The 27,983-nt window shown below is 33.4% G+C and overlaps 1 protein-coding gene and 1 long non-coding RNA gene across 12 annotated transcripts in view; one reads left to right on the top strand and one right to left on the bottom strand.

Moving 5' to 3' along the window:
* VPS13B (vacuolar protein sorting 13 homolog B) overlaps positions 1-27,983 on the top strand; it is a 734,128-nt gene that overhangs the window by 397,828 nt on the left and 308,317 nt on the right. For 8 of the 11 annotated variants that reach the window (XM_038555171.1, XM_038555170.1, XM_038555164.1 and 5 more), the window contains 5 exons: positions 9,176-9,347; positions 9,858-9,972; positions 12,895-13,036; positions 14,638-15,046; positions 24,342-24,453. In XM_038555171.1, the coding sequence (XP_038411099.1) occupies positions 9,176-9,347; positions 9,858-9,972; positions 12,895-13,036; positions 14,638-15,046; positions 24,342-24,453 (950 nt within the window). Of the gene's footprint in view, positions 1-9,175; positions 9,348-9,857; positions 9,973-12,271; positions 12,339-12,894; positions 13,037-14,637; positions 15,047-24,341; positions 24,454-27,983 lie in introns of those variants that run through there. The other 3 variants (XR_005368417.1, XM_038555168.1, XM_038555172.1) reach the window with 3 other exon arrangements.
* On the bottom strand, positions 7,798-9,333 carry LOC119865384. The gene is made up of 3 exons (XR_005368422.1): positions 9,226-9,333; positions 8,825-8,863; positions 7,798-7,896 (listed from the first exon to the last, which is right to left on the bottom strand). It is a non-coding gene; the product is annotated as an uncharacterized LOC119865384 (long non-coding RNA).

The raw sequence follows: 27,983 nt of genomic DNA on the forward strand, positions 1-27,983 counted from the left end.
GCTTTTTTCTATTTCCATATTATTTGTGTTTTTTTCTGTTATTTTTTATCTGACATTATAAGGTAGAAGTAAAATTATTTAGTCTGAAAGGCTTCCATTGGGTCAAAAGTAAAGATGTTAAATAATGATTATATTGTTTCAAGGCTATCCTAGATGTGAAATAAAAACTCTCCGCTCCACTACTATCCATTGCCTATTATCTTTCTATCAGAGGATAACCCTAATTTAAGCAACCAGTACAATGCTTAATGCAGAGTGGGTTTCAAACACATTGCTCTTGAGTATGTGGATGTTAAATGATTTGGGAATATCAACTCATGATTAAATCAAATCTGATTTATTATAGTATAGAGCATGTATATATTCACTAAGTGACTGTAAATATATTTTGATATAAATTCATAAAACTATATAATGAGCATTTTTAGTATTTCTTTTGTTTTAAATGTAATTATTTTATATTTTTATATAAAAATATATATGTCCAAATATTTTGAGAGTCTAATCCTTTTGTTTGTTGTGTTCTTAACTTTTACTCATCATAGATTGTTTCCTTGTTTGTTAATGTAACCTTATATTGGGAGTTTTTAATTTTTTGGGGGGGGGGGGGGAGTTTTTAATTACTGGAGCTTTCCTATGAGACTTTTACATTGTGATTGAGGCTCTATTCCCACAAAGGGATTTTATGTGTTTGCTTCTTTGGGGACTCCAGGGGCTATTACTAGCCTGAAACCCCTTTACTGTTTATTTCTTAACTAGAAGCTTTATTGAAACATTCTGGCAGTATAAAATCAAGCCCTCAATTCTATATATATAACCCAGGATTAGGTTTAAAAAGTCTCAATGATAACTTTTTTCTTTACCTAAGATAAGATAGATAATTCTTGGAGTGCCTGGGTGGCTCATTTGGTTAGGCCTCCAACTCTTGGTTTTGACTCCGGTCATGATCTCAGGGGTCAGGGGACTAAGCTCCATATCAGGTTCTGTGCTCAGCAGGGAGTTTGCTGGAGATTCTCCCTCTCTCTCTCTCTCTCTTTTTCTCTCTCTCTCTCTCCCTCCCCCTTTGTCCCCCTTCTCCATTCCTTCCTCCTTCCCTTTCATCTCTCTCCCTCCCTCTTCCATTGTCCCTCTTATCACTTGTTTTCTCTCTCTTTCTCTCTAAAATAAATAATAAGATCTTTTAAAAAATAATGCTTTTTTTTCTTGGTTTATTCTGTAGTATTTTTATTTCTTTCTTTTTCTTTCTTTTAGAGAAAGAGAGAGAGAGAATCTTAAGCAAGCTCCACACCCAGCATGGAGCCCAGTGTGGGGCTCGATTTCACAACCTGAGATCATGACCTGAACTGAAATTAAGAGTTAGACACTTAATTGATTGAGCCACCCAGGCACCCCTGTTTTTCTACTTTCTTAAATTGGATTCTTAGCTTAATAGTGGTTAGCTTTTTAAAAAAATTTAAATGTCTAAGACACAGTCTTTTATCCTTACGAGGAATTTATAGAATTTGAATTGAGACATGGATATGTTTATATACATAATATATAGGTAGACTGGGAAATTTAGCCCATAATGGATTCTACTTCCTAGAGATAATTCTGTATTATATAGAAGGGGGAACAAAAATTTTATTTTTTTATAGCAAAAAAAATAAAATGCTGAATGTATGTTAAGTGAAAACTGACAGATTAACTTCTAATGTTTGAAGCTTTGGTTTATGGCAAAATTTAACTTACATTCTTGATTGATTCAGGGATTAAAATTGCTTTAGGTAGCGTAGCTTAAAGAGGAAGTGAGATACACATGCAGAGGAATATTACTCAGCCATAGAAAATGAAATCTTGCCATTTGCCACAACATGAATAAAGCTAGAGAATATCATGCTAAGTGAAATAAGTCAGAGAAAGATAAATAACATGATTTCACTCATATGTAGAATTCAGAAAACAAAACAAAGAGAGGGGAAGGGAAGCAAGCAAACCAAGGAACAGACCCTTAGCTATAGAGAATACATTGATGCTTATCAGAGAGGAGGTGAATGAGGGGATGGGTGAAATACGAGATGAGGATTAAGGAGTACACTTGTGATAAGCACTGAGTGTTGTATGGAATTGTTGAATCACTGTATTACACACCTGAAACTTAAATTACACTGTATAGTAACTAACTAGAATTTAAATAAAAACTTTTAAAAGGGCAGCTGGGTGGCTCAGCAATTTAGCGCCATCTTCAGCCCAGGGAATGATCCTGGAGACCCGGGATTGAGTCCCACGTCAGGTTCCCTGCGTGGAGCCTGCTTCTCCCTCTGCCTGTGTCTCTGCTTCTCTCTCTGTGTGTGTCTCTCATGAATAAATAAATAAACATTAAAAAAAAACTTTAAAAAATTCTGGCATGAAGTGGTTCATTTCTTAGCCTCCAGTAATTATTTAAAACACATTTATTTTCCGTTAAATTTAAAGTGTATATGGGGTGGGGCACCTGGGTAGCTCAGTGGATGAGTGTTTGCCTTTGGCTGAGGTCATGATCCCAGGGTCCTAGGATCATGCAGGGATCCTGCTACTCCCTCTGCCTATATCTCTGCCTCTCTCTGTATGTCTCTCATGAATAAATAAAGAAAATCTTTTTTAAACAGTAAATATGGGACAAAATAGGTACATGTGGCCAAAAGGCAAAAACTACCAATTATAAAACAAGTAAGTCCTGAGGATATAATATACAGCACGGTGATTATATAGTTAATAATACTGTATTCTATGTTTCAAAGTTGGTAAGAGACTAGGCTTTAAAAGTTCTCATCACAAGAGAAAAATAAGTATTCATGGTGTTGGTGATGGATTTTAACTAGACTTACTATGATCATTCACAATACATACAAATATTTAATTATTATGTTTTACACTTGAGACTATTATAATGTTATATGTCAGTTATATCTATTGAGATAGTTATTGAAAAACAGAAGTGAATATTAGACTGAGAAGTTGTTTGACATCACCTGCTATAGCAAAACTTTTGTCAGTTTTTTGGTTGTTATAGTGCAGTAATCCTAAACAGTAATCCACCTCAAATTATTATTCCAAACAATTCTTTAGAAAGCAAATTTAGTTTGGGACTCGTGGGTGGCTTGGTCGGTTAGGTGGCCAACTCTTGATTTTGCTTTAGGTCATGATCTGAGGGTCATGGGGTAGAGCCTAGGACCAGGCTCAGTAGGGAGTCTGCTTGAGGATTCTCTCTTCCTTTCCCTCTACTCCTTCCCCCTATTGACACACATGTTCTCTTTCTCTCTCAAATAAATAAGTCTTGTTTTTAAAAAAGATAAATTTTGTTTGAATACTCAGTTATTTTAAGAATATATTATAATCATTTTACACTTCCCCTTGGAAGTAGACTTTTATTTATTTAATAAATAACTGTTTTATTTAATATTTATCTTTAAATAGTTTTATCTTCAACATTTAGGGAGAAGCTTTTATTCACAATGAGAGAATCATGGGGCACCTTGGTGGCTAGTTGTTAAGCATCTGACTCACATTCCCAGCTCAGCTCTTGATCTCAGGATCATGAGTTCAAGCACTGCATTGGGCTCCACACTGGGCGTGGAATGTACTTTAAAAATGTGGGAATATTAGCATTTATTATCATCTGATCAATTGAATAGCTGTTGGAAGACAAAGATAATGTCTCAAAATATTTTAGAGAAGTGAAGCTTCCATTTTAGCCTTTACATATATCAACAAAACATTTTGTTTGTAATGCTTTTCCCATTTCAAAGTAATCATATCAAGAATGTCTCTGGTTTCTCAATTATTGACTTTATTTTATGAATTTAAATAGTTATATAAATTAACCTATCAGTCTGAGATCACCTTATATTTTTTAAAGTTTTTATTTGAATTCCAATTAACATACAGTGTAATATTAGTTTCAGATGTACAACATAGTACATCATAAGTATACTCCTTAATCCCATCACCTATTTTACCCATCCCCCATCCTCCTCCCCTCTGGGAACCATCATTTGTTCTCTGTAGTCAAGGGTCTGTTCCTTGGTTTGCCTCCCTCTTTACCCCCTTATGTTCCTTTGTTTCCTAAATTCCACATTTGAGTAAAATCAATAGTATTTTTCTTTTTCTGACTTAACGTCTCTTAGCATAATGCTCTAACTCCATCCATGTTTTTGAAAATGGCAAGATTTCATTCTTTTCTATGGCTGAATAATATTTCATTGTGTATCTATACCGTATCTTCTTTATCCATTCGTGAGTCAATGGACACTGGGATCTTTCCATAATTTGGCTACTGATAATGCTGCTATAAACACTGGGGTGCATGGACCCCTTTGAATTAAATTTTTTTGTTATTTGGGTAAATACGTAGTAGTGTAATTGCTGGATCATAGGGTAGTTCTGTTTTTCACTTTCTGAAGAACCCATGTACTGTTTTCCACAGTGATTGCACCACTTTGCATTTCCACCAACAGAGCAAGAACATTCCCCTTCTCTACATCTTCACCAATACCTGTTGTTTCTTGTGTTGTTGATTTTAGCCTTGTTGACAGGTACAAGATGATATATCATTATAGTTTTGATTTGTATTTCCCTTATTGATGATGAGTGATGTTGAGCATCTTTTCATGTCTGTTGGCCACCTGTATGCCTTCTTTGGAAAATTGTCTGTTCATGTCTTCTGCCCATTTTTAAGGAGGATTATTTGTTTTTTTTTTTTTTAGTGTAAAGTTTTATAATTTTTTTTAAGATTCATTTATTTGAGAGAAAGAGAGAGCTGGGGAAGGACAGAGGGAGAGAAAGGGAATTTCAAGCTGTCTCTGCTGAGTGTGGAGCCTGATGCAGGGCTTAATTCCCCAACCTGAGATCATGACCTGAGCCAAAACCAAGAGTTATATACACTTAACCAACGGAGCCATCCAGGTACCCCAAGTTTTGTAATTTCTTTATGGATTTTGGATACTGAACCCTTTATTGTCATTTGCAAATATCTTCTCCCAGTCTGTAGATTACCTTTTAGTTTTTTTATTGTTTTCTTCGCTGTGCAAAAGCTTTTTATTTTATTTTGATTTTTTTTAAATTTTTATTTATTTATGATAGTCACACAGAGAGAGAGAGAGAGAGGCAGAGACATAGGCAGAGGGAGAAGCAGGCTCCATGCACCGGGAGCCCGACATGGGATTCGATCCCGGGTCCCCAGGATCGCGCCCTGGGCCAAAGGCAGGCGCCAAACCACTGCGCCACCCAGGGATCCCCAAAGCTTTTTATTTTGATCAAGTCCTAGTAGTTTGTTTTTACTTTGTTTCCCTTGCCTCAAGAGAAACATCAAGAAAGAAACTGCTACGAGGTCGCCTTATGTTTGTTGTGCTTATTTATATCAATTCTGTATCTGGGAAATTTTTTTATTTCTGATTGATTTTGCATTCAAAAACGTTCATAAAAATTTTAAAACATTTACTACTTAAAGTATTGTTTTTCTTGCTGAGTCAGGTCAAATATATCCATTATTTTGGCTATAAAGAATTCACTATAAATGAATCTAGTTTTAAAAAGCGCACTCTTAACAACTGTTTGTATTAAGTAGAAGAGAAGTATTTGTTTATATGATCCTTGGGTGATTTATGTTTTAAACTATGAGTAATTCTTTTTATGTTGACATGTTGATAGGAAGTACCATATTTTTCAGTGAATATCAATCTGGATGGTCATAGAGGGGGAAATAGGAGTAAGAGGTGTAAGTACAAAGCTTAAAAACAGTTCATTTTCCCCACCCTTGCATTGAAATAGTGAGAGCAAAGGTAGTGGAAACCACAGCAGGCCACTTGTTAGTGTTGAGTTAAGTACAAACCATGGTGGAAGTGTTTAGCCCTTTGGGAAGTTCTGTGATTGAACAAGAATGCTGGAGTTATTTTGATAAGGGAGAATAGCAGTGTGGCCAAATCTATGATCATCCCTGAGCTCTGAAGCAGGCCAGGGATGAAGGGCTGCAGTGTTTGCTCTTCCAGATGAACAAAGATAAATTCAGCTATAAAAATAAACTCAGTCTTTTGGTCAATTTGCAACAAAATGGTGAAAGAATTGAACTGTATATTTTAGAACTTGGCATAAAGAGATGTGGGAAAATAGTTCAGCATCTCCAATTCTGGCTCAATTTTTGCTATAGATTTGGAAATAGAGCAGAAAATTAATGCACAAACATATTTAACAACGCCACACCAAATGTTGTAAATCCAAAATGAAAATTGAAACTGTGTGAGGATGGAGAGCAAAAGTCTTTTTCAGGAGTGCTTACTTATTAAATTTGAAGCCACAATTTTCTTAGCATTCCTACTGAATATACTTAATAATATGAAAAAGCTAGGTCACATTGATTTGGTCACAGCACATAGGTGCTGTTTTCTCTGCAGTTTCCATTCTTGGGACTATGGTATTCTAACTGTTGAAGCATAATTTAATTTATGAATGCTTCTGCTCTAAGAACCTACCCATAAAGAAAGGCATATTGACTACATTATGTTGTCTTTTATTGAATTTAACTTCATAAAATGCATCCTTTTCTGGGATTACTTTGTGCATTTCATTAGATGTTGTTTTACTTTAGGCAGGACCAAAACACTGAATTTTTGTATGCCTTCTCAAATTTTAAGAATTTCAATTATAGCAAAGTTAGGACTACTTATTTTGGAGAAGCATTCATATGAAAATAGAATAAACATGGGCTGTTTGGTTTGTTTGGTATAACTGGAACAAGGAATGACTACATTATCTTCAGATTTAAGTCTATAATTTTCTGTCACAGTAAATCATAGGACACTTTTGCTTTGCTGTGCCTGGTGCCTAAGTATTCCAACTATAAGTACTTGTCTATTCTTTTATGAAAATCATCCTCGTTAGCCTCTCCTTCTGGGTATTCAAGGAAATTAAGTTCTCCTTCTGACTGAGAGGTATTGTAAAATTTATGTCAAGGTAAACACTTCATGTAGGTGGTGAATATACCTGAGTAGATGGCATATCTGTGGTAATGAGAGAAATTTTGGTTTGGTTTTGTGTGAGGTTTTACTCATCATCCTTGCTCTTACTTGCCAGATTAGTGGCTTCTGCTCTGAGAAACTATCCATAGAAAACCATATACTGACCATGTTATGTTCCTTCTATTGAATTTTAAGGGATGTTTTGTTCCAGCTGTTGACCACTTGTCATGACTCCTTAGCATAGGAAGTGAGGCATTTTGAGGCATTTTGTTTGAGGCATTCAAAGCAACAATGAACTATTAGAAATTGAGGGCATATGGCAAAGGAAAATGTGCTGACATTAGAAAGATGACAAAATTAGAAAGGCAGGAAAGTATAGAATACCAAATTTTGCAAGACTGTTGAGTGTACAATTCCTAAAGAGTGGTTCAGTTTGATGGTGATAATTAGACCTACTACTTACAAATTGCTTATATGCAATCACTTTATGTTCATGTTCCTATTTCTTCTTAACAACTCTAAGAGATAAATATCAAAATAACCATTTTACAGAGAAGGAAACAAACTCTGAGAGGTTAAATCACGTGGTTACGGTCTGAAGAAGGCCTTAACCCTAGTGTATGATGCTGCCTACCAGACTGAATTTAAGTATCTATAACTAATGTTTAAAAATATATATACATCTTTAAAACAAATAAGCATGCTATAGGGTATTAGATCAATTCTCAGAGAATGGATATTTTTGAAGGTTTTAAATGGACAGCAAAGTTGGACTTTTAAAAACCCAAATACTTGGTAGTTTATCCTAAAAGAACAGAATACATGAGTGAGTGATCACTATACCTGTCACCATGTCTTCCTGCATTTGGGGAAGCTATTCAGCTCCAAACCAGGATTTCTTTTTCTCCAAACCACTTAACAGCTGCTGAAAAGATTTAACAAAAACAATGATGACTAAATGACCCTTTTACAGAAAGTTTGTTAGTACCAAATGTGGGAACTTGCATATTCATAATTCATTATGTACTTGTTGAATTGAATAAGCCCATGCTCTTTAATTCTAGCCATTTAGCCATATAATCATCTTTAAAAATCTATTGTTGGGGCACCTGGCTGGCTTAGTTGATAGAGCATGTGACTTAATCTCCAGGTTGTGAATTTGAGTCCCATGTTAGGTGTAGAGATAACTTAAAAAATTTTTTTCTTGGGATCCCTGGGTGGCGCAGAGGTTTAGCGCCTGCCTTTGGCCCGGGGCGCGATCCTGGAGACCCGGGATCGAATCCCACATCGGGCTCCCGGTGCATGGAGCCTGCTTCTCCCTCTGCCTATGTCTCTGCCTCTCTCTCTCTCTCTCTATGTGACTATCATAAATAAATAAAAATTTAAAAAATTTTTTTCTTTTAATCTATTGTCAAATCCAACTTTTTATTATCTTCTTATGTTAAAATATGTGTGGCATGATAAATGTTCTGTTTCTTAAGCCATGCTAATTATGCCAGTCACTTTGCTATGGATATTGTAGATTCATACATAAGTACTGTATAGCAACGGTAGACAAACTGTTTCTATAAATGGCTAGATTGTAAATATTTTAGGTTTTGTGGACTATAGCATCTCTATAGAAACTACTTAACTGCAAAAAAAAAAAAAAAAAAAAAAAAGAAACTACTTAACTGCTAAAGAGCAGCCATAGGTAATAAGTAAGTGAATGAATTGGCTGTAATCTAGTAAAACTTTATTTGCAAAAATAGAGAAAGATTTGGCCCTTGGCCATATATAGCTTTGCTTGCAGACCCTACTCTCTAAGGAAATAACCTATGGTACAACCCGAACTTGTTCTGGATCTTACGTACTCTTAGAGGAGACTGGAATGACATATATGGACATCGTAACTATAAAAACAAAACAAAACACGTGATTAGTATATATTATTAGCATAAGCATTTATATGATTATATGATTATATGATAGTATATATTATTAGCCTAAGCATTTATATGATTTAGCATAAGCATTTATATATATGATAGTATAATTAGCATAAGCATTTATATGATAGTATATATTATTAGCATAAGCATTTATATGATTATATGATTATCGTTAGCATTTATGATATTGAAAAGGTATCACTAGTAATTTCAAATTTTAAATAATTTTTTAAGTTATTTTTATTTTTACACAGTTGTTTTTTTTCATCTCAGGGAGATTCTATACAAGCAGGCGATGATTCACCATTCTCAGATTCTGTTACCTTGGAACAAACTACAAGTAACATTGGTGGATCCAGTGGACGTATTAGTCTGTGGATGCAGTGGGTGCTCCCCAAAATAACTATAAAACTCTTTGCTCCAGATCCTGAAAATAAAGGCACAGGTACAGGGTTACTTTTCTCTACTGGAAAGATAAAATATTAAATACTATTTTTAGAAGAAATAGTAGACTTAGTTTTATTTATCACTGTCATTTAAACATCATTATATCTAACTCAGTTGATTTCTATTAGCAATACTATAATACCTAAATTTTGTGTTTTTATATTAAAATTCATTCTAAAAGCCATGAGGTAACTTTTTCATTGGTTGTATTGATGCATTTTATCATTGTCATTAAAAGTATTGCGAAGATTCTTGACTAATATCAGATACAGCAATTGAAACATAAATGAATTTCTTCTGTCTTGAAATAGGTATCCTGTCTTAATTGTGAGGCCTCTCTTAATGTTATTTTTCCTTATTATTGTAGGATCTTGTGTGGTTAATGAGAGAAAGTCTCATTTTCTCTGTAGATGTCAAGGATATATATGTGAACATAAAATTGAAAACAGAAGGTTTTAATATTGATTGTGAGGCCCGTGCTGATTTTAATGTTTGCTTCTTATTGCAGAGCTTTGTATGGTCAGTGAACTAGAAGATCTCAGTGCTTCCATAGATGTTCAAGATGTATATACCAAAGTGAAATGTAAAATAGAAAGTTTCAATATTGATCACTATAGAAGCAGGTAACTAATGTATAATAAATATGGGAAGAGCTATACTTTCTTTGAACACAGTCTATATAAGAATTTTTATGTTTTAATTTGGATTTTTTTTAAATACTATACTTGTTCCCAGAGAAGATTCTTAACAGATAAATTGATCAGTTTTCCTTGAAATTCATTCATATATGGAACATAACAAAGTTTTGTTTCATAAGATGGCAAATCTGCTCATACATACCCATACTGCCGTATTAAGTGTAATAGGCTGCTTTTACAGTTTGTTATTTTGTATGTTTGCAAAGACGCTGGAGACATAATTGATGGTTTTGGTTTTTGCTGTATACTCCCTATCCACTCTCCATACTAGTATAATCACAGATTGAAATGGAGTGACATCTCATGGCCCTTGGTACTTGGAGACTTATTTTATCTCACAGTTGATTAATATACATGTGGTGGATATTCCTAGAACCAATTTTTCTTTCCCTAGTAATTTTTTATGAAAAGTATGATATAAACAAATATAATTTATATTTAAATTTATGAACAAAATAGATTGTGTTAAATATACTTTAATTCTTTAATAAGTAATGGCAGTAAAAAAAATAAAGTTTTATATATCTTCACAAAGATACATAGCAATTTTGTCCTTTTTCCCAAATAAAAATAATGAATGCTTTCTGTGTTTTTGTTTTGTTCTGTTTCGCTCTAGAATACTAACTACCCTGGAATTTGTTGTTTTTTTTTTTATTGAAATATAATTTACATACCATAAAACTCACACATTTATTTATTTGTTTATTTATTTATTTTAAAGATTTTACTTATTTATTCATGAGAGACACAGAGAGAAAGAGAGGCAGAGGCACAGGCAAAGGGAGAAGCAGGCTCCATGCAGGGAGCCGAATGTGGGACTCGATCCTGGGACTCCAGGATCTCGCCCTGTCGCTAAACCACTGAGCCACCCAGAGATCCCCAAAACTCACACATTTATTTATTTTTTTTTAAACTCACACATTTAAAAAATATTTTGCACAGCATATTTTCAGTCTCATATTGGTATAGAAACAGCCTTACAGCCTTTTTTTTTTTTTTCTGAATTTATAGTATTCATTCAGCAGTTATTTATTGAATGCCTGCAGAAGCACATGTTCTTCTGCTGTGTGGAGTATACTTGGCCCCAAGCCCAAGCTGGTAAATAAACCCTCGTGTACTTGGAAAAAAAAAAAAAAAAAGGCAGCACATGTTCCTGTACCTTTATTGGTACATCAGAGACCCTAAAAACAATTTTTTTTACTTAATAGGTTTCTAACTTACATTGAAAACAGTTGAATTTTTATTCTTTATCTTATTGCTTATCACATATATTGTATTGGTTATGTCAATGACTATCAAATCTCTCCAGCCAAAAAATTGTGCCGTAATTGTGAAGTTCAAAATATTTTGCTAGCAGGCAGCCCGGGTGGCTCAGCAGTTTAGTGCCACCTTCAGCCCAGGGCCTGATCCTGGAGACCCAGGATCGAGTCTCATGTCAGGCTCCCTGCATGGAGCCTGCTTCCTCCTCTGCCTGTGTCTCTGCCTCTCTCTCTCTCTCTCTCTCTCTCTCTCTCTCTCTCTCTGTGTCTCTCATGAATAAATAAAATCTTAAAAAAATATTTTTGCTAGCTTTTTGTTACAGCCTATTACAATAGTAGTATTTTACAAAGCATATGAGCATATGATAATTGTTATGTTGTAATAACCATGACCTATTTTAATTGATCTTTGATAATGGAATGCTTAGCTCTTTAGGTCCTCCTGAATAGCATGTCTCTTTATGAAAGTGATTTTTGTGGGTGATACATGATTATTATGTTATAGTTGAAATCATTTCCTGATGATGTGAATATTATAATGTATGTTCTAGATCATCAGTGACTTTACTACTAAATTTATCTCAGTTTTAAATATTTGTTCATTCACTTAAGTCAAAATATTTATTGAGTGTGTATTATGTATACTATGCTTAGCACTGAGGATATAGTGTTTGAGAAAAATAGACAAAAATCATGCCCTTATGGGCCTGCTAGTCTCATGGGTAAAATAGAAATAAATAACCAATCAATAAGTATACAGTTTACCATGAAGACAAATGCTTCTGTGCAGAACTATCAGGATGTGGTGCTAATATAAATAGTTTGATTACATTGTCAGATCCATGTTTTATTATAGTTCAGTGTAGTGTTGTTTACATAATAACCTTTTGAAATAGTTATAAATGCTCAATTTTTTAACTCAGAAAAATGGAAGAGAACAGATAAGGTGAACTTATGTTTTCCAGGCCAGGGGAAGGTTGGCAGTCAGGACATTTTGAAGGAGTATTTCTACAGTGCAAAGAAAAACCTGTGGTGAGACTCATTTAGTAATTATGATTTTTTGAAAATATATCATAAACTGTTTATCTTTGTTCTGTCATGCAATAGGACTAATGCTTACAAGAATTAGAGCTCAGAGTAAATTCTTTTTGACTTGTTCTTTCAAAATTACATTATAAAATAAAACTATTCCTTTAAGCTGCTTGTGTTTTATAACCATTTTCCTATTATAGGTATTAGCAAATTTTTCAAACAGCAAAGGTAGGATTGCTTTTATTAAAATATTTTATCATGAATGTATTATTGTGTTGACTTCTTAGAAGTTCTTTTTATTCATAAATGAATTCATGTTGGATTATCCTTTATCATAGACTAAAAGTAGTAACTTTACACTAAAAGCAATTATTTTTCATTCACTTCCATTAACAATGCTTTTGCAGAAGATGGTCCAGACAGGCCATACCTAGTAGTGGCTCAAACCTAAACCTATGCAAACTTGAGCAAAATTAAAACTATCCAGATATTTTTGCTTATGGCTTTTATTGCTTTTTGTCTTTTCACCTTCTTTGCTCCTGTCCATCACCTCAAGCTTTGGGGAAGAGTGTTGGTCTCTGGGGCAATGTGGAGGTGTCTTCCTTTCCTGTACTGACAAGCTGAACAGACGCACCTTGTTGGTTCGACCCATCAGCAAGCAGGACCCTTTCAGTAATTGCTCTGGCTTCTTTCCTTCTGTAAGAAATCATTTTAAAATTATGCTACAGAACTCCCACTAACAGGAATCCAGAGAAGGAATTGGAACTATCCATAGTGTCAACTCTTGATTTTCATCTTCCTCTGTATCATCTACTTTGTCAATGAACTCTACTGTACTTTTAAATCATAGGCTATTTTCCACTACAATCTAATTTGTTTCTGGGTTACTTACATATCCTTTTCATTCTGGATTCATAATTACAGCCTAATTTTACCATCAGCAAAAGGAAAGTGTAGGACTTTAAGTATATAATGTTTTTTAAATTGTGCATGTTTTGAATGATCAAGAGTTGACCAAATTGCCTTGTCATTTCCTTTATGATTCTTACTTAGATTGCTTTTCTTCCCCTTTTCTATTATGCCATTTCCTTCTCACAACTAATTCAAAGTACCTTACTTGGCGACCTCTTGAAACTGGACAAGGCTGTATGCCTGTCATTGACCAAGTAGAAGATGAATACTAGACTGAACACCAGCTTCACTAGTGCTGAGATAACACGGGCCCGAGCACATTGCTGCTTTACTAAGTCTCACTTTTTTTACTGTTGTTCTTCTTCCTCAGTTTACTTCCTCTCTTGACATCACACATTGAACCCTAATAACTTAAAAACTTTATCAGGACGTGGGACGAGAGGTTGAAAATGTGGAGTATAACAACTTTAACTTTATGTTGAGTAATTTGTAAAATAGGATTTTATGTACATTAATTGGTTCAGGAAAACTTTTTTCAAGAGCTGTCCTTTTCATTTTTGACAAATACAAAGTATACATTTTACTTCCCTCTTAAAAGTATGCTGTTTTACTATAATTTCTTTATAGTGTATAATTTGAATATAAATTGGACAAGTCTTGTCAAATATTAATGTTATAATTTTTACTGTCAAATGTTCTCTGCATATTAATATAGCATTAAATCCAAGGAATATGAATTTGAGTTCTATGAGAATTGATAGTGAGGTTTTGTAAATATAATAGCCAGTGAAAATAAGCAGGTTCTAAAATACATGTTTTATTTTTGTGTTATGTTACTGTTCCCTTAAACATGCATTAAATGATTGGTTTAGTTCTCAAAGCATGGTATCAATGGGGCTCTTTTTATGGGCTCAGTCATCATATAAATTAGCTAGATTAATGAAAAACTGTTCTCATAAATGTTAGGTTAAGGGAAGTCAATTATGTTTTCTCTTCAGGTTATTGATTACAAATGGAAATAGGTAACACAGTTATTTCAGTTTCATCTGCAAAAACAACCTCTCTGTGACCCATGTTATAACAGCATACTGGTACTTCTTGATAATTCTTCACTGAAAGTACCAGTAGAAATCATAGACGCAAACACAACAAAGTGTAATTGCCTCTCAAGATCTAGAACTAGAATTCAGGATTCCTAATTTTCAGTTTAGTCATTCTAAGTCTTAGATGGTTTTTTCCCATCTGTGGAATTGATCGGTAACGTGCTCATCAAGGGATGTAGACATAATAAAAGGTTATAATACCAACTGAGATTATTTGCTGCTTTCAAATATTTTTTTTTCTTTTTTAATGAAGTATGTATTGTGATTTCCTTTTTCTGGAACAGACAACAGCAAAACTTCTAGATGGCTCTCATCAGCAGCATGGATTTCTTTCTTTGACATATACAAAAGCTGTAACAAAAAATGTCCGCCACAAGTTAACATCAAGAAATGAGCGAAGAAGTTTGCATAAGTTATCTGAAGGTTTAACGGATGGTTCCCCTCATTTTCTTCATGAAATTCTTCTTTCAGCACAAGCTTTTGATATTGTCCTTTGTTTTCCTTTGCTTAATGCCATTGCAAGTATATTTCAAGCAAAACTACCAAGGACCCAAAAAGAGAAAAGAAAATCTCCTGGTCAACCTATGAGAAGCCATACATTGACTTCACGCAGTTTACCTTTGATTTATATCAACACAAGTGTAATTAGAATTTTTGTTCCGAAAACAGAAGAAATGCAGCCAAGTATTGAAGGTATTGTCTTCAGATTTTTTTTTTGGACTGATTTTACATAACTTCCCCTTAGGGAGTTTAATTTTGTATTTTTTTAATATGATTGGTTGATTGGTGGTTGTAGTTTGCACTTTGGTGTGTTTCAAAAAAAGTAAATATGTTATAGTCATTCTACAACTAAATCTTTAGGATATAAGTCAGAATATTGGGTATGTTTCTGACTCAATTACTAGAATAAGAAATAGATTTTTTTGTCAGGGCTTTTGCTAGTAAAGTTTATGCTTACTGTCATTTGTTTTATTAAACTCAGATGTTAGGTTCTATACCTAAGACAACTAGCAATTAGTTTAAAAAAAAATAGCCAACACCCCTAGCCTCCTGTGGCTTCTTCTAGGCTTCTTAGTGCAGATTATTTTAGGTTTTAAAATAAAGTGAATTTATAATTCCACTGCTCCCACCCATGAGAAGAACTTTTAAAATTTTAGTTTCCTCCATGCTATAAAACATATATAGAACTTTATGGAATTTGAGTGAAATTACAGTAGAATGGTTCACATGGTATGAACCTTGGAGTTAGAGAGACCTGAGTTCAAATCCTAGATTTACTATTTATGAAGTACAAACTCTTGAGCAAGTTAATCTGAGTTCCTATGTATAAAATATTAATAGTGGTTAACTTGATAGTAGACCTTACTGATAGCTTACTTTTCAACAATGACTCCACAAATAGTGTCACTTGCATAGCAAGCTCTCAGTACATGAGAGTTGAATCAGAAGGTATGCCCTTGCCTTCAAAGTAGAATACCTGGAAGTCCCACATTTCACTACTGCCAAAATGTAGTCATGTGGCTATACCCTATTGCGGGAGAGGCTGAGAAACAGTATTTCCCTGAGTGGTAGGTGCTCTGCTCATAAATTAAGGCCTTGTGATGTTGAGAAAGAAGAGAGAATAGTATTTGAGGGATAAGTAATAGCCTCTGCCACATGAAAACAGTAGAGATTTTTTTCCTTTTAGTTATGATGAGAAGGAGGAAGAACTTGAATGATCAGTGATAGTAAATAAAGAAAAGCACCTAGTTTCATTCTCTTCTTGGAGTCTAGTCTGTCTCTTGTTCTGTTTCCTAAACCCAAATCTTAGAGAAGTTACTCTGCCTAACATTATAAATAATTAAGTCTTATTCAAAGTAATGGTTCTTTTAAAAAATTTTTCTTCTATAGATAAAAAATGTATCTGTAGAGCTTTATAGTTCTTAATTGCCAAGACATCTAGAGATAAAATCAGTGTATTATACCCTAATGGATTTTAATATACTAGTTCCTATTTTTTCCTTCTGATTTTTGCTAAGAACTATCATAAAATTGATTGCTTTGAGATAAATTAGTACTCTCTGCATCACTACATTCTGACAGCACTATAGAGTTGTTTTCATTTGTTCAGGTAGTTTGTAGAAACACATGAAATGTAAAGAATAAAGTCTTGACTTAGTCTTCGCTGAGCAATTAAATTATAAGTGATCTAAGAGGAAACCGCTAACCAGAAAAGCTGCATATTCATTACAGAGACACTGACCTCTATACTTTTTTTCCTTATTATTTCCTTTATTATGTGAGTATCTAATGAATTCCTAGATAATACAATTTATATTAAAGTTACATAGGTTAAAAAAAACTACATTTTTAAAAAAGATTTACTTATTTATTTGAGAGAGCAGGAGAGTGCACATACCTGTGGGTGGAGGGGCAGAGGGAGAGACAGAATCTCAAGCAGTCTCTCTGCTGAGTGTGGAGCCTGACTCAGGGCTCCATCCCACAACCCCTAAGATCTTGACCTGAGCCAAAACCAAGAGTCGATGCTTAACCAACTGAGCCACCCAGGAGCTCCAAAATGAAACCTGCGTTTTTAAACAATATAGCTCTCTGAGAACTAGTTTGAGTGTCATAATGACATTTTCTCATAACTGTACAAGAAGAGAACAAACATAAAAGGTCATGGAGATTTTCAAACCATCTTTTTGACTTTTCAGCTGAGAGTAGGGGAAAACACTATGGAAGCAGAAGTAGTTTGGCTTCATTATTAGAGGAAACATGATTATTTTGGTAGAAGAATTCAAGGTAGTCCATTACAACTCCAAAATATCATATTACGGTATCTATAACTTATTCCATTAAAATAAAATGGCAGAAAATTTGTATCAATATAAAAATAAGTTCTAAATTTTTTTTAACAATTAAGGACTTTAAAAAAAACAATTAAGGACTTTTTTCTACAGATATCCTTTTGGTTAGTATAAAACCATTTATTGGGACGCCTGGGTGGCTCAGTGGTTGAGTATCTGCCTTTGGCTCGGGGCGTGATCCTGGAGACCCGGGATCGAGTCCCACATCGGGCTCCCTGTGTGGAGCCTGATTCTCCTTCTGCCTGTATCTCTGCCTCTTTCTCTCTCTCTCTCTCTCTCTCTCTCTCTGTGGAGCCTGCTTCTCCCTCTGCCTGTGTCTCTGCCTCTCTCTCTCTCTCTCTCTCTCTGTGTCTATCATGAATAAATAAATAAAATCTTAAAAAAAGCATTGATTTTCCTAGCCAGAGTGAGTTTCTGTAACTTCACTTAAAACAAGATATGTTAGTAAGCTTTTGTGATGTCCTGAAAGCTCTTTGTATTGTATATTTAATGTTTCCATTCAATAACTTTCTAATTATTTTCATTGGAATGTAAACAGTTGGTAAGACCAAAACTTTATTGAAAGCTAAGCAAAATAGTTTTATAGGAAATGAAAAGTTAGGAAGAGATGGAGAGAAATACAGAAGGAGGGCTTATGTAAAAACATTGGGAAAGGTCATGCACAGATGAGGAAGCAGAGCAGCCTATGTGACTGTGATGCTTTAGTACTGATGTATAAGTGTTCAGAAATTACAAATGACTCTCCAATTATAGGACCAAACTGCTCTCCAAATAGTAACTGCATGTTAACTAATCCGAAGTTGAATCCTTTTTCCTCTAATATCCCTAATGTTATTTTAATTTAAGGTTTCACACCTTAAATTTCAAATCATAAAATATCAATATTGATCACAGATAAAAAGAAAATAAACAAAATGCATATGTTTCATCTCCAATTTAAGTTTTGAAACTGGGCCTAGAATAAAAAGCAGTAGCAGTATGCTGCTTTCTCAAGATATGGCAGTTGGCTAAGACTTTTTAAATAGATGTTCAATAGTGTTTATAATGGTAAATCTTCCAGAATCAGACATAGCTGTTCCTCAATGTGCACATTTGATTTGCATTCAACTTTTGATTATTCGTGGTAAAATATCTGTTTGATGTACTGAATGATCTGGGATGTCTTTGATTGCTACTTGTTAATACAGGGAACATTTTCACAATGAATTGTTCTTTTATTTCAGTTAGATGTACATTCTAGAGCTCCTTTGAATAAAAATTTTGTTAACAATGTATGTGAGAGAAATTTACATGACAAACTTCATTTCATCATCCATGTCAGTGTCACGGCCCTTAAGTGGTCATCACTAGGAGGATTTTATTTATAGTGTTAAATGTTTCTTCTTAAGACAGCTGTTACCTGTAAAATGTAAATTATCTTGATCATTGAATTAGAAAGGTTTTTTTTTTTTTTTATTGTGGTACATTGACAGTGTTTTACAACCATAACCACTATTTCCAAAATGTTTTCATCATCGCAAATAAACTCTGTTTCCATTGAGCAATAACTCTCCCAACCCTTGGTAACCTCCGATTTACTCTCTGTCTCTATGAATTTGCCTGTTCTGGGTATTTCATGTAAGTGGAATCATAAATATTTGGCTTATTTCATTTAGCATGATGTTTCTGAGGTCTATCCATATTGTTGAATGTATCAAAACTTCATCTTTACAGCTGGATAATATACATTTTATGGATGTGCCACTTTTTATTAATTTATATCTATCGCATGCCTGGGTTGTTTCCATCTTCGAGTTGGCTATTAATGGGTAATGCTGCCATGAACACAAGTATTTGTTGGAACCCATTTTCACTTCTTGTAGATATGTACATAGGAATGGAATTGCTGGATCATATGGTAATTCTGTATTAGAATTCTTTGTTTTTAAGAAACCTCTAGTCTATTTGGACACCTTTTTGACTAAGGCAGTGTTTGTGGTATTTTTGGAACAATAATGTGCAGGCATAACTGAGCCACTAAGAGGGCTCACTCTTAGTAAGGATGGGAGCATGTGAACACTGAGTACCTGAGCACCTGTGCAGTGAGGCAGAGATCAGAAGCTCAGTAGTTAACACTAGCTTCATGTTTCTGTCATACACAGCAGTGGTTCATAGAAACAGATTCTCTGCTTCACTGATTTGTGCACATGTCAGAAGGACTAAAAACCTGGCTATCTGAGAAAAGGGAGAGAAAACAGCTTTATTTCTTTTGCACTTTTTGCACTTTTGTCCTGTTTGTGTGGTGTTTTTTTGGCTTCGTGTGTTAAATTAAAAGTTTGAAATTTGCCATTCAGCTGCCGTAACTAGAAAAATCCCCCAATTGATTGTAATTGCAAAAATATTTCCAGACTTCTGCTTATTTTTATATTTCTCTCTTTTTTTTGGTGGTGCTTGTGGTGGGATTTTTAAGGTATAATTTCAAAATTCAGATGACTAAGTAGTTCCTAAGCAATAACCTTGAATAAGAGCATACAGAAGAGGGTGCATGTTGTTATGGCCATTTTGGAAAAGAGAGCCACTTTTCTCTGTGAACTTGTGGTAATTTTAATTCTCTGCTTATATACACTTTTTGCAATAAACACCTTTTTAGTGGCATTTTTTCATGACCGGTGAGAATGTATATAAATAAATTTCTAGCAAAAGGATCAAAAGGCATGTACCTTTAAAATTAGTTAAGGGATGTGAAATGTCAAGTTGCCCTTCTAAATAGCTGCACTAGTTTCCTGTTTCCTTAGTCTCATCCTAACAGAGTTTTCAGGTTTTTGTCAGGCTCATTAATGAAAAGTACACTCTTTTTCTAAATAGTTTCTCATCTTTTCTGTATCACTTAATAAGAGCTCTTTGTGTATTATCTTTTGTCTGGCCTACATTGCATTGCATACATCCGTTTTCTTTTTGTTTTTCTTTTGTTCCTTTTTTTTCCCCTCAGTTTCTGTATCTATGTCTATAGGTATATCTATATTTATATCTACATGTATATATCTTTACTTGTACCTCTATAGTTAACCCTTGAATAATGTAGAGGTTGGGGGCACTAACCCTCCCACACTCACAGTTGAAAATCCATGTATAATGTGTGACTTCCCAAAAACTTTTAACTACTAATTGCTTAGTAATTACCAATAACATAAACAGTGAGTTAACTCATATTTTGTATATGTATTATATGCAGTATTCTTAGAGTAATATCTTTCTCTTTACTGTTTTTCAGTATTTCTAGGTTGTACAGTTTGTTCCAAATTGTTACAAATCTCCAATTTTTTCCAGTATATTTACTTTTTAAAAATCTACATATAAATGGACCCAGCAGTTCAAATGCATGTTGTGCAAGGGTCAGCTGTACTTATTTATATATCTATGCTATCTCTGGAAAAGTAATGAATTTCCAGAACATGTGCCTGTCTGTAAAATACAGTTTTAAAAACGGATGCCAAAAGTTCAAAGATTTTGGCACATTCTATTAGATTTTTTTGACACTTTATCTTTCAGAGTTCCTACTCTTAATTCAAATGATCATAATTCACCCAAGAAAAAATTTTCAATGCAGTAAAATGCACATAACATAAAATTCACCATTTAGTCATTTTAAGTATAGACAAACTTTTAAATGTATATTTTATTTGGAAGATTGAATGTTTTCATTTAATACATTTTAAAAGATATAGTGTGGGGGCACGTGGGTGGCTCAGCTGGTTAAGTGTCAGCCTTCGGCTTAGGTCATGATCCTGGCTCCTGGGATTGAGACCCACATTTGGCTCCTAGCTCAGCTGGGAGCCTGCTTCTCCCTCTCCCTCTGCTGGTGCTCTCTCTCTCAAATTAATAAATAAAATCTTTAAAAAAATAAAAGATATAATCTGATTAAGGAAAACATGATTGAAGCAGCAATTACATTAGAAATAATATGATTACTTAACATGACTCCAGTAAAATCTAGTAACAGTCAAGAGCATATTCATTTTACTCCAGAAAGGTGTTACTTGAATAATATTTGTATCAGATTGAAGTATGTGTATAAATATGTTTTAATAAGTGTGATAGCATAGCTAATGCTCCTAAGTCTATCCTTCTCAGCAAAGCTATGTTATAAATGATATCTCCAAGCAGTATGTTCCTGGAGATCAGAGTTAATCAGCAAAATAGATGCAAGTATATTTCCCACTAATAAGCAGGACAGTCACAAAGTTACACTTTTTTTAACCTTCTTTCTGTCTTCAATTGCAAATATGGCAGTAACTGCTAAAACCTTTTATTGATAGCTTTGTGTAAGGTTGTCACTACAGTTATGACTTTCTAAAAGTATAACATTGCACAGTGACAAGTTCAAATACTCTTAAGACTTTAGATGTTTTACTGTGTCATTTTATTTCTTGTTGAAGTTAAGAAAATTATAAGCAACAATCTAATGTTATCTGATAATTGCAGGAAAATTTGGTTCTAAGCTTTTTGGTTTTTACTTAAGCTCATGATTTCAGATTTGTTCATAACATTTTCATTTTCAATAACACTCTCTTGCCCCAAGAAAAGATAAAATTTTTTGGATTTACATTTCACATTACATTAAATGTAAAAGCTTTTTTTAATAGTTCATGTGTAAAATCAGTTAATAATAAGAAAAATATATTTAACATTCTAATATTGTATTTAAATAATTTTGAAAGTCTGGTTTTCAAATTGAATATTGTATGCATTGTATGTAATCATTATCAAGATCCTGAATCTACAGGTGTCTGACTTCCAGTTTAAGCTATTTATTTCAGAATAGAGGACCGTTTTTTGGATCTAGTATGAGTCTTCTAGAGTAAGTAGTTCTGCATGAGGCAAAAAAAATTTGTCTAAATTTTTAAGCAAAGAAGGAAGGCATTCATTTTCATGTTGAAAATGCATCTAGAGGGAACATTTCCTCATATAGTCCAACTATTGAATGCAAGTGAAATAAACCAAAAAAGGGAAACTCATTTTTTTCTAATTATAAGGTAAGTAAAAAATTGAATAAAGGCATTTTTTGGTATATATACATATTTTATTTTTTCTTATATCTTAATGATAGATTTTGATAAGCTAAATACTTTCTATAATAAAATTGGTTATTTTTAGTTAGTTTGTGAATTATCTGCATTAAGTGCTTTTTTATTATTATAACTTTATAGTCAGTATAATCTAGTGAGAACACTTTTGGCTCTAACAGAAACAGAATTCTGTTCTTGGATCAGGCTTTGTATGTAACACCAAGTACGTCATTTTTCTTCCATATGTACCTCATTTACTGCAGTGTTTCTATTACATTTTAGACTTTCATATGGTGGGTAGTATCTGTAGCCTGGAAGAACAGTTAGCAAGTACACTAATTGCACTTTTGTGGTATGGTCCATTCTCCAGGCTTACTATTTATTGATTTAATTGATGCCTGCTGCTTAATCAGAGGTTTTACCCACATGGAACTGTTTGATAAGCTTGGCATAAAATGCAAGATCTGTGAAATGTAAACAGTGTTCATAGTATAAGGACCTATAATCAAGCCAGACCTCTAGTCATGTGAAAATAGTACAGCTGCATGAGAAGTAATTTCTATTTGATCTTTTTTTTTTTGCTGTGGATATTTAAAAGTACTATCTTTATTGTAGCATCCACTTACTAATATTTATTATGGTAACTCATCTCTTTTTTCCTCCTCCTTCTGTCCTTCTGACCCCCCACATCCCAGCTGTTTTGCCACTCCCTTTATGTACATCTTATTCTGGTTCCTTCGTTTCCTCAGTATCTTTCTTCTAACTTTTTCTGATTTTCTTAATTTTGACTTTCTTTTTTAGACTAATCTAAATCAGACCATATTGAGTATACTGCTGAAGCAGATGGAAATAATCTCTTAGCTTTTGCATTCTTTGGGCACCACAGTTTGCGAAATATGGATTGTATGCCTTTGTAGGCATGTTCTCTTCAGGATATTCCGAAGATCTTGTATCCAGTCCTTTTCTGTTCCATTTGTGGTGGATGATAGTTTCTTGAGAGAAATTATGAGTTTTCTCATAAAAGTATGTGTTTTCTTCAAAATCTAGAAAGTTGTGTATTGTTAGCAATCTTAAACATTTTTTTAAAATTTTAAACAGTTTTTAAACAGCTACTACAGTGAGATCATCTGTTGAAGAAGAGGAAGTAGAATTCAGTATAAATTAATGGGGCCATGAAGAACCCCTATCCATTTCAAATAGTTCTTAGAAGAGACATTAAATTGGCCAGTGATTTGTAGAAAAATTGGTGAACTTTATAAGATAAGAACATGTTAAAATAGGCCTTTACTCAGTACATACAAAGGATCAGAATTTATATATATATCATAAATATATATATATATATTTTAACTTTTTACTATTTTTGAGATTACTTACCTTAGTGATAGATTCCATTAGGAGGTAGAACTTTTACATAGCTGTGAAATTATTATTTCTCAAGCAATTTCACAGTAGAAATTACTAAAATTAAAAAATGCCTAGAAAGCAAGTTGAAATGTACATGTATAGTAAATGATTCCTTGGCTTTTTCTTTCTTCACAAACAGCCATTATGTTTCCTTTGGGTCTTCTGACACGTTATAGCTTAAAGTGATGTTACTGTGTGTGCGCATGTGTATGTATATATTATATTTATTATCTATTATGTAAATTTAAATGGCTTTGAGAATCTATTCCTGACTTTGTGGTAATATTTAATATATCTGTAAAAGTAATATATTTGTACACAGCAATGCAGCATTAAAAATCCCAGAGCTGACAGTCACTTGGGAGAAAAATATAGTAGTCTAAGATTATGAAATTTGATAAATATGACTACTTTAGCATTATATATATTTAATTCATGTGTTTTAATGTTGGGGTGGAGTTTTTTTTCTAGTTTCCATTTGTGGGTAACAGAAAACTGTTTAATGGGATATAAAGGAAATAGTTTTAAAACACATCAAATATTTTTATTTTTAACATTTTTTCCTTGTCCTCATGTGTTGGTTTTCATTTTAATGAGTATCTATCCATTATTCAAAGATTTCTCCTTATACAGTAAGTTACACACAGACCCACTATATACTTCATGAGTCTATTTCTTTTGTCACAGTTAATCAGACAGTAAAAGAAGACACCATGGTTTTGAAGATTGGCTCTGTTGCTATGGCTCCCCAAGCGGACAATCCTCTTGGCAGATCTGTCCTCAGGAAAGACATTTACCAGTAAGTTTATTTTCTTACATTCAATCTTGCAACAATTTCATCCTGTAAAGAAGTACACTGATCAATAAAACTTGCTTAGTGTGGCCTGTAGAAATACTTTTCATTCGGGATCTTTTGATATTTAAAACCAGGTTTTTCTGATTTCCTTCAGTTGTGGGTTTTTAAATTCATTCAGACAAATCAAGTATTTCTGTGAAGTGTTGATGAATAACAGAATGTAAGTACCGAGTGACCATAAAACTGAAGAAGCGCAGTTTGGAAAATTTTAGCAGACTTTAAATTTGACCAAATCTCTAATCACATAAGAAAATGAGGTTCTCTCTTGAGCTACCATATCCTGCTGTAGTCATGTTGAATCAAATTTCTTAATTTAACTATAAGCCATTATTTAAAATGTAGGACTGTGGATGTCCATATGGATCAAAGCTGTAAAGAAAAGCAAACTTCTAGGGAGAAATTTCACAGTAAACACTTTCTGTGAAAATGCCATGCTCTGGATTTTGTCACTGAGTATTTGCAAACCACACCAAGCATATATGGACAACTAAACTAGTGAGCATATGTAATCAACATGATAAAAATAATACATCATTCGTACTGAAGTTGGCACTGCTGCCAGACATAAAAGTACAGTTGCAAATAATACCAAGAGCGAAAAATCACAGAAATACTGATGTACTAGTGTCTTATGCATCCTGCTGGTCTGCTTCTCAGATGAGGTAGTGTCATTCTTTGAAAAATAAATTCCTACTGTTCTCTGATAAATGTTACTGTTAGGAAAGATTCTGATTTTTGTAATGTACTTACCACCTAGAGGTTGACAGCTATTTTTATTTTAAGAGGGGTCCTAGGGATTTTATTTTCTCAAATTTTTCTATTATTTGAATTGAATTATTACTTTAAGAGAGGTCCTAGGGATTTTATTTTCTCAAATTTTTCTATTATTTGATTTTTCTATTTTTGAAAAATTGATTATTTTTTCTTTTGAATCATATATCATGTTCTCTTTCCTGTATTTTTGTTGGTAGTTAATAGTATTCATCCTTTAAGTAAGGTTTTTTTTTTTTTTTTTGCTAGTTTATGTAGAGTCTCAGGATGTGAGAACTGAAGGAAGCCTTAGGAATTTTCTAATCCCACTGCCTTCTTTTATATATTAGGAAAGTGAGGATCCAGAAGAATAGTTGTCTCTAGTCAAGTAATGAATAGAGACAAGACCACAAATCATACCTTTTTACTCTCTTTAGGATCTAGAGAAAAGATTACAGTAGAATTCTTTCTGGGTGAAAATAATTTAATTTTCCAACATTTGAAAATTATTTCAGATATATTTGTCTTTTCTACCTCATTTGTCTACCACTTCAGAAGTAAGTGGTCCTCAAAGAGGGTCCTGCTTTACTTTTGGTGAAAGAAATATGACTTATCTTAAAACATCCTATCACCATCAATAAGAGGAATCCCTGCGGCGCCTGGATGGCTCAGTTAGTTAAGCGTCTGCCTTCAGCTCAGCTCATGATCCTGGGCTCCTGGGATCAAGCACCACATCGGGCTCCTTGCTAATTAAGCAAGGAGTCTGCTTCTCCTCCCTCTCCCTCTGTTCCCCCCATTTCCCCCCCCCCCCCCGCCACGCCTGTGCTCTCTCTCTCTCTCTCTCTCAAATAAGTAAATAAAATCTTTAAAAAATAATAAAAATAAATAAAGTGAACCCCTAAGATACTTTCTTCCTCTACCCTCTCCACTTGCTGGCTTCTCAGCAGTCATTTTGTGGAGATGTGGCTTTCCTATGTTTGTTTGTCACTACACTCTTCCCATGGTCCTTGAACTGTTTTTCTTAGTCATTCTCCTTTACTTGTCATGTTTTCTTCATACGTGTTTTCTTCTCATTCTTTCCTTCTCTTTATGTATCTTTATTCTTTACCACCTCCTTTTCTATATTTCTTTTTGTTACTTTCTGCTTTCTTTCCTTATCTCATTTTCTGTTTCACTACTGAATTTTTTTGTAGAACATGGAAATATAATGTGAAAAAGTAAACTAAGTGTATAAATAAATATATATTTCCTCTTTAGACCCTCAGTGCCTCACATCCTGACTCATGGCAAAATATATAAAAATATGTACCAATTATACAAAGTACAGTAAAGGTACTTCATAGAATAAATGCCCCAATTTTTTTTATAATTGGCAAACCGACATGCACAGAATTTTTACACATTTTGCTAAAAAACATATACTTAACTAATGGCTGAGCATTTCAGAATCAATTTTGTATGAATTCCTTTCAGAGTTATTTTTAAATTTGTATTTCTATCACTTAGTCCTCTCCCTGAGTATACATTTAGATCATTGCATTCTCCTGCTCTCTTCCCATATGATTTACTTCCTCTTTCTTTTAATCTGCTCTGTGTGTTTTTCTTTCTGTCTTGGTTATTTTAACTTCTTCAACCTGATAAACATCATCTATAAAAAAAAAAAAAAAACCATAACTAACATAAGTTGATGGTGAAAAACTGGATGCTTCCCCACCTAAGATCAGAATATCTGCTCTCACTGCATCTATTTAGCATTAAACTAAAGGTTCTAGCTAGGGCAGTTAAGCAAGAAAAATGAAATAAAAGTCATCCAGGTTTTAAGGAAGAAATAAAACTCTTTTTGCAGGTAACTTAATCTTGTATATAGAAAATTCTAAGGAATCTACTGAAAAACTGTTAGGCAAATTAGTCCAGCAAGGTTGTGGATACAAAATATATAAAAATCAGCTCATACTTGCACTAAGCAGTGTTATCATTATTAAGAAAATAATTCCATTTATAATCTCATCAAAAAGAATCAAATACTTATAAATAAATTTACCAAAAGAAGTATAAAATTTATACTATAAATTTTATAGTATAAAACTATAAAACTATAGTTTTATAAAAACTATAAACTATAGTTTAGTTTTTATAACTAAACTAGAAAACTATAGAAAACTATATAGTTTTATAGTTTAGAAAACTATAAAACTATAGTTTAGAAAACTATAGAAAACTATATAGTTTTATAGTTTAGAAAACTATAAAACATGGTTGAAAGAAATTAAAGAAGATCTAAAATACATGAAATTATATCTCATGTACAGAGAAATTTTAAAAGATCTAACTATATGAAATTATATCCCATTTCCATAGATCAGAAGACTCACTAGTGTTAGACGGCAGTACTCCTGCAAATAATTTGCATTCAGCACAATCCACATCAAAATTTTAGCTAATTTCTTTGCAGAAATTGACAGGCTGATCCTAAAATTCATATGGAAATTATTCATATGGGAATTTGAGGGACCCAGAATAGCTAACACAGTATTAGAAAAGAAAAACAAAGTTGGAAGGCTCACACATCCTAACTTCAAAACTTATGATAAAACAATAGAAATCAAGACGATGGAGTACTGGCATGAAGATAGATATATAAGTCCATTAATAGAATTAAGATTCTACAAATAAAACCATCACATTCACTATCCATTGGTTTTTAATAAAGAAGCCAAGATAAT

Source organism: Canis lupus, chromosome 13 (assembly GCF_011100685.1).
Source record: "Canis lupus familiaris isolate Mischka breed German Shepherd chromosome 13, alternate assembly UU_Cfam_GSD_1.0, whole genome shotgun sequence".
NCBI classification, from domain to species: Eukaryota; Metazoa; Chordata; class Mammalia; order Carnivora; family Canidae; genus Canis; species Canis lupus.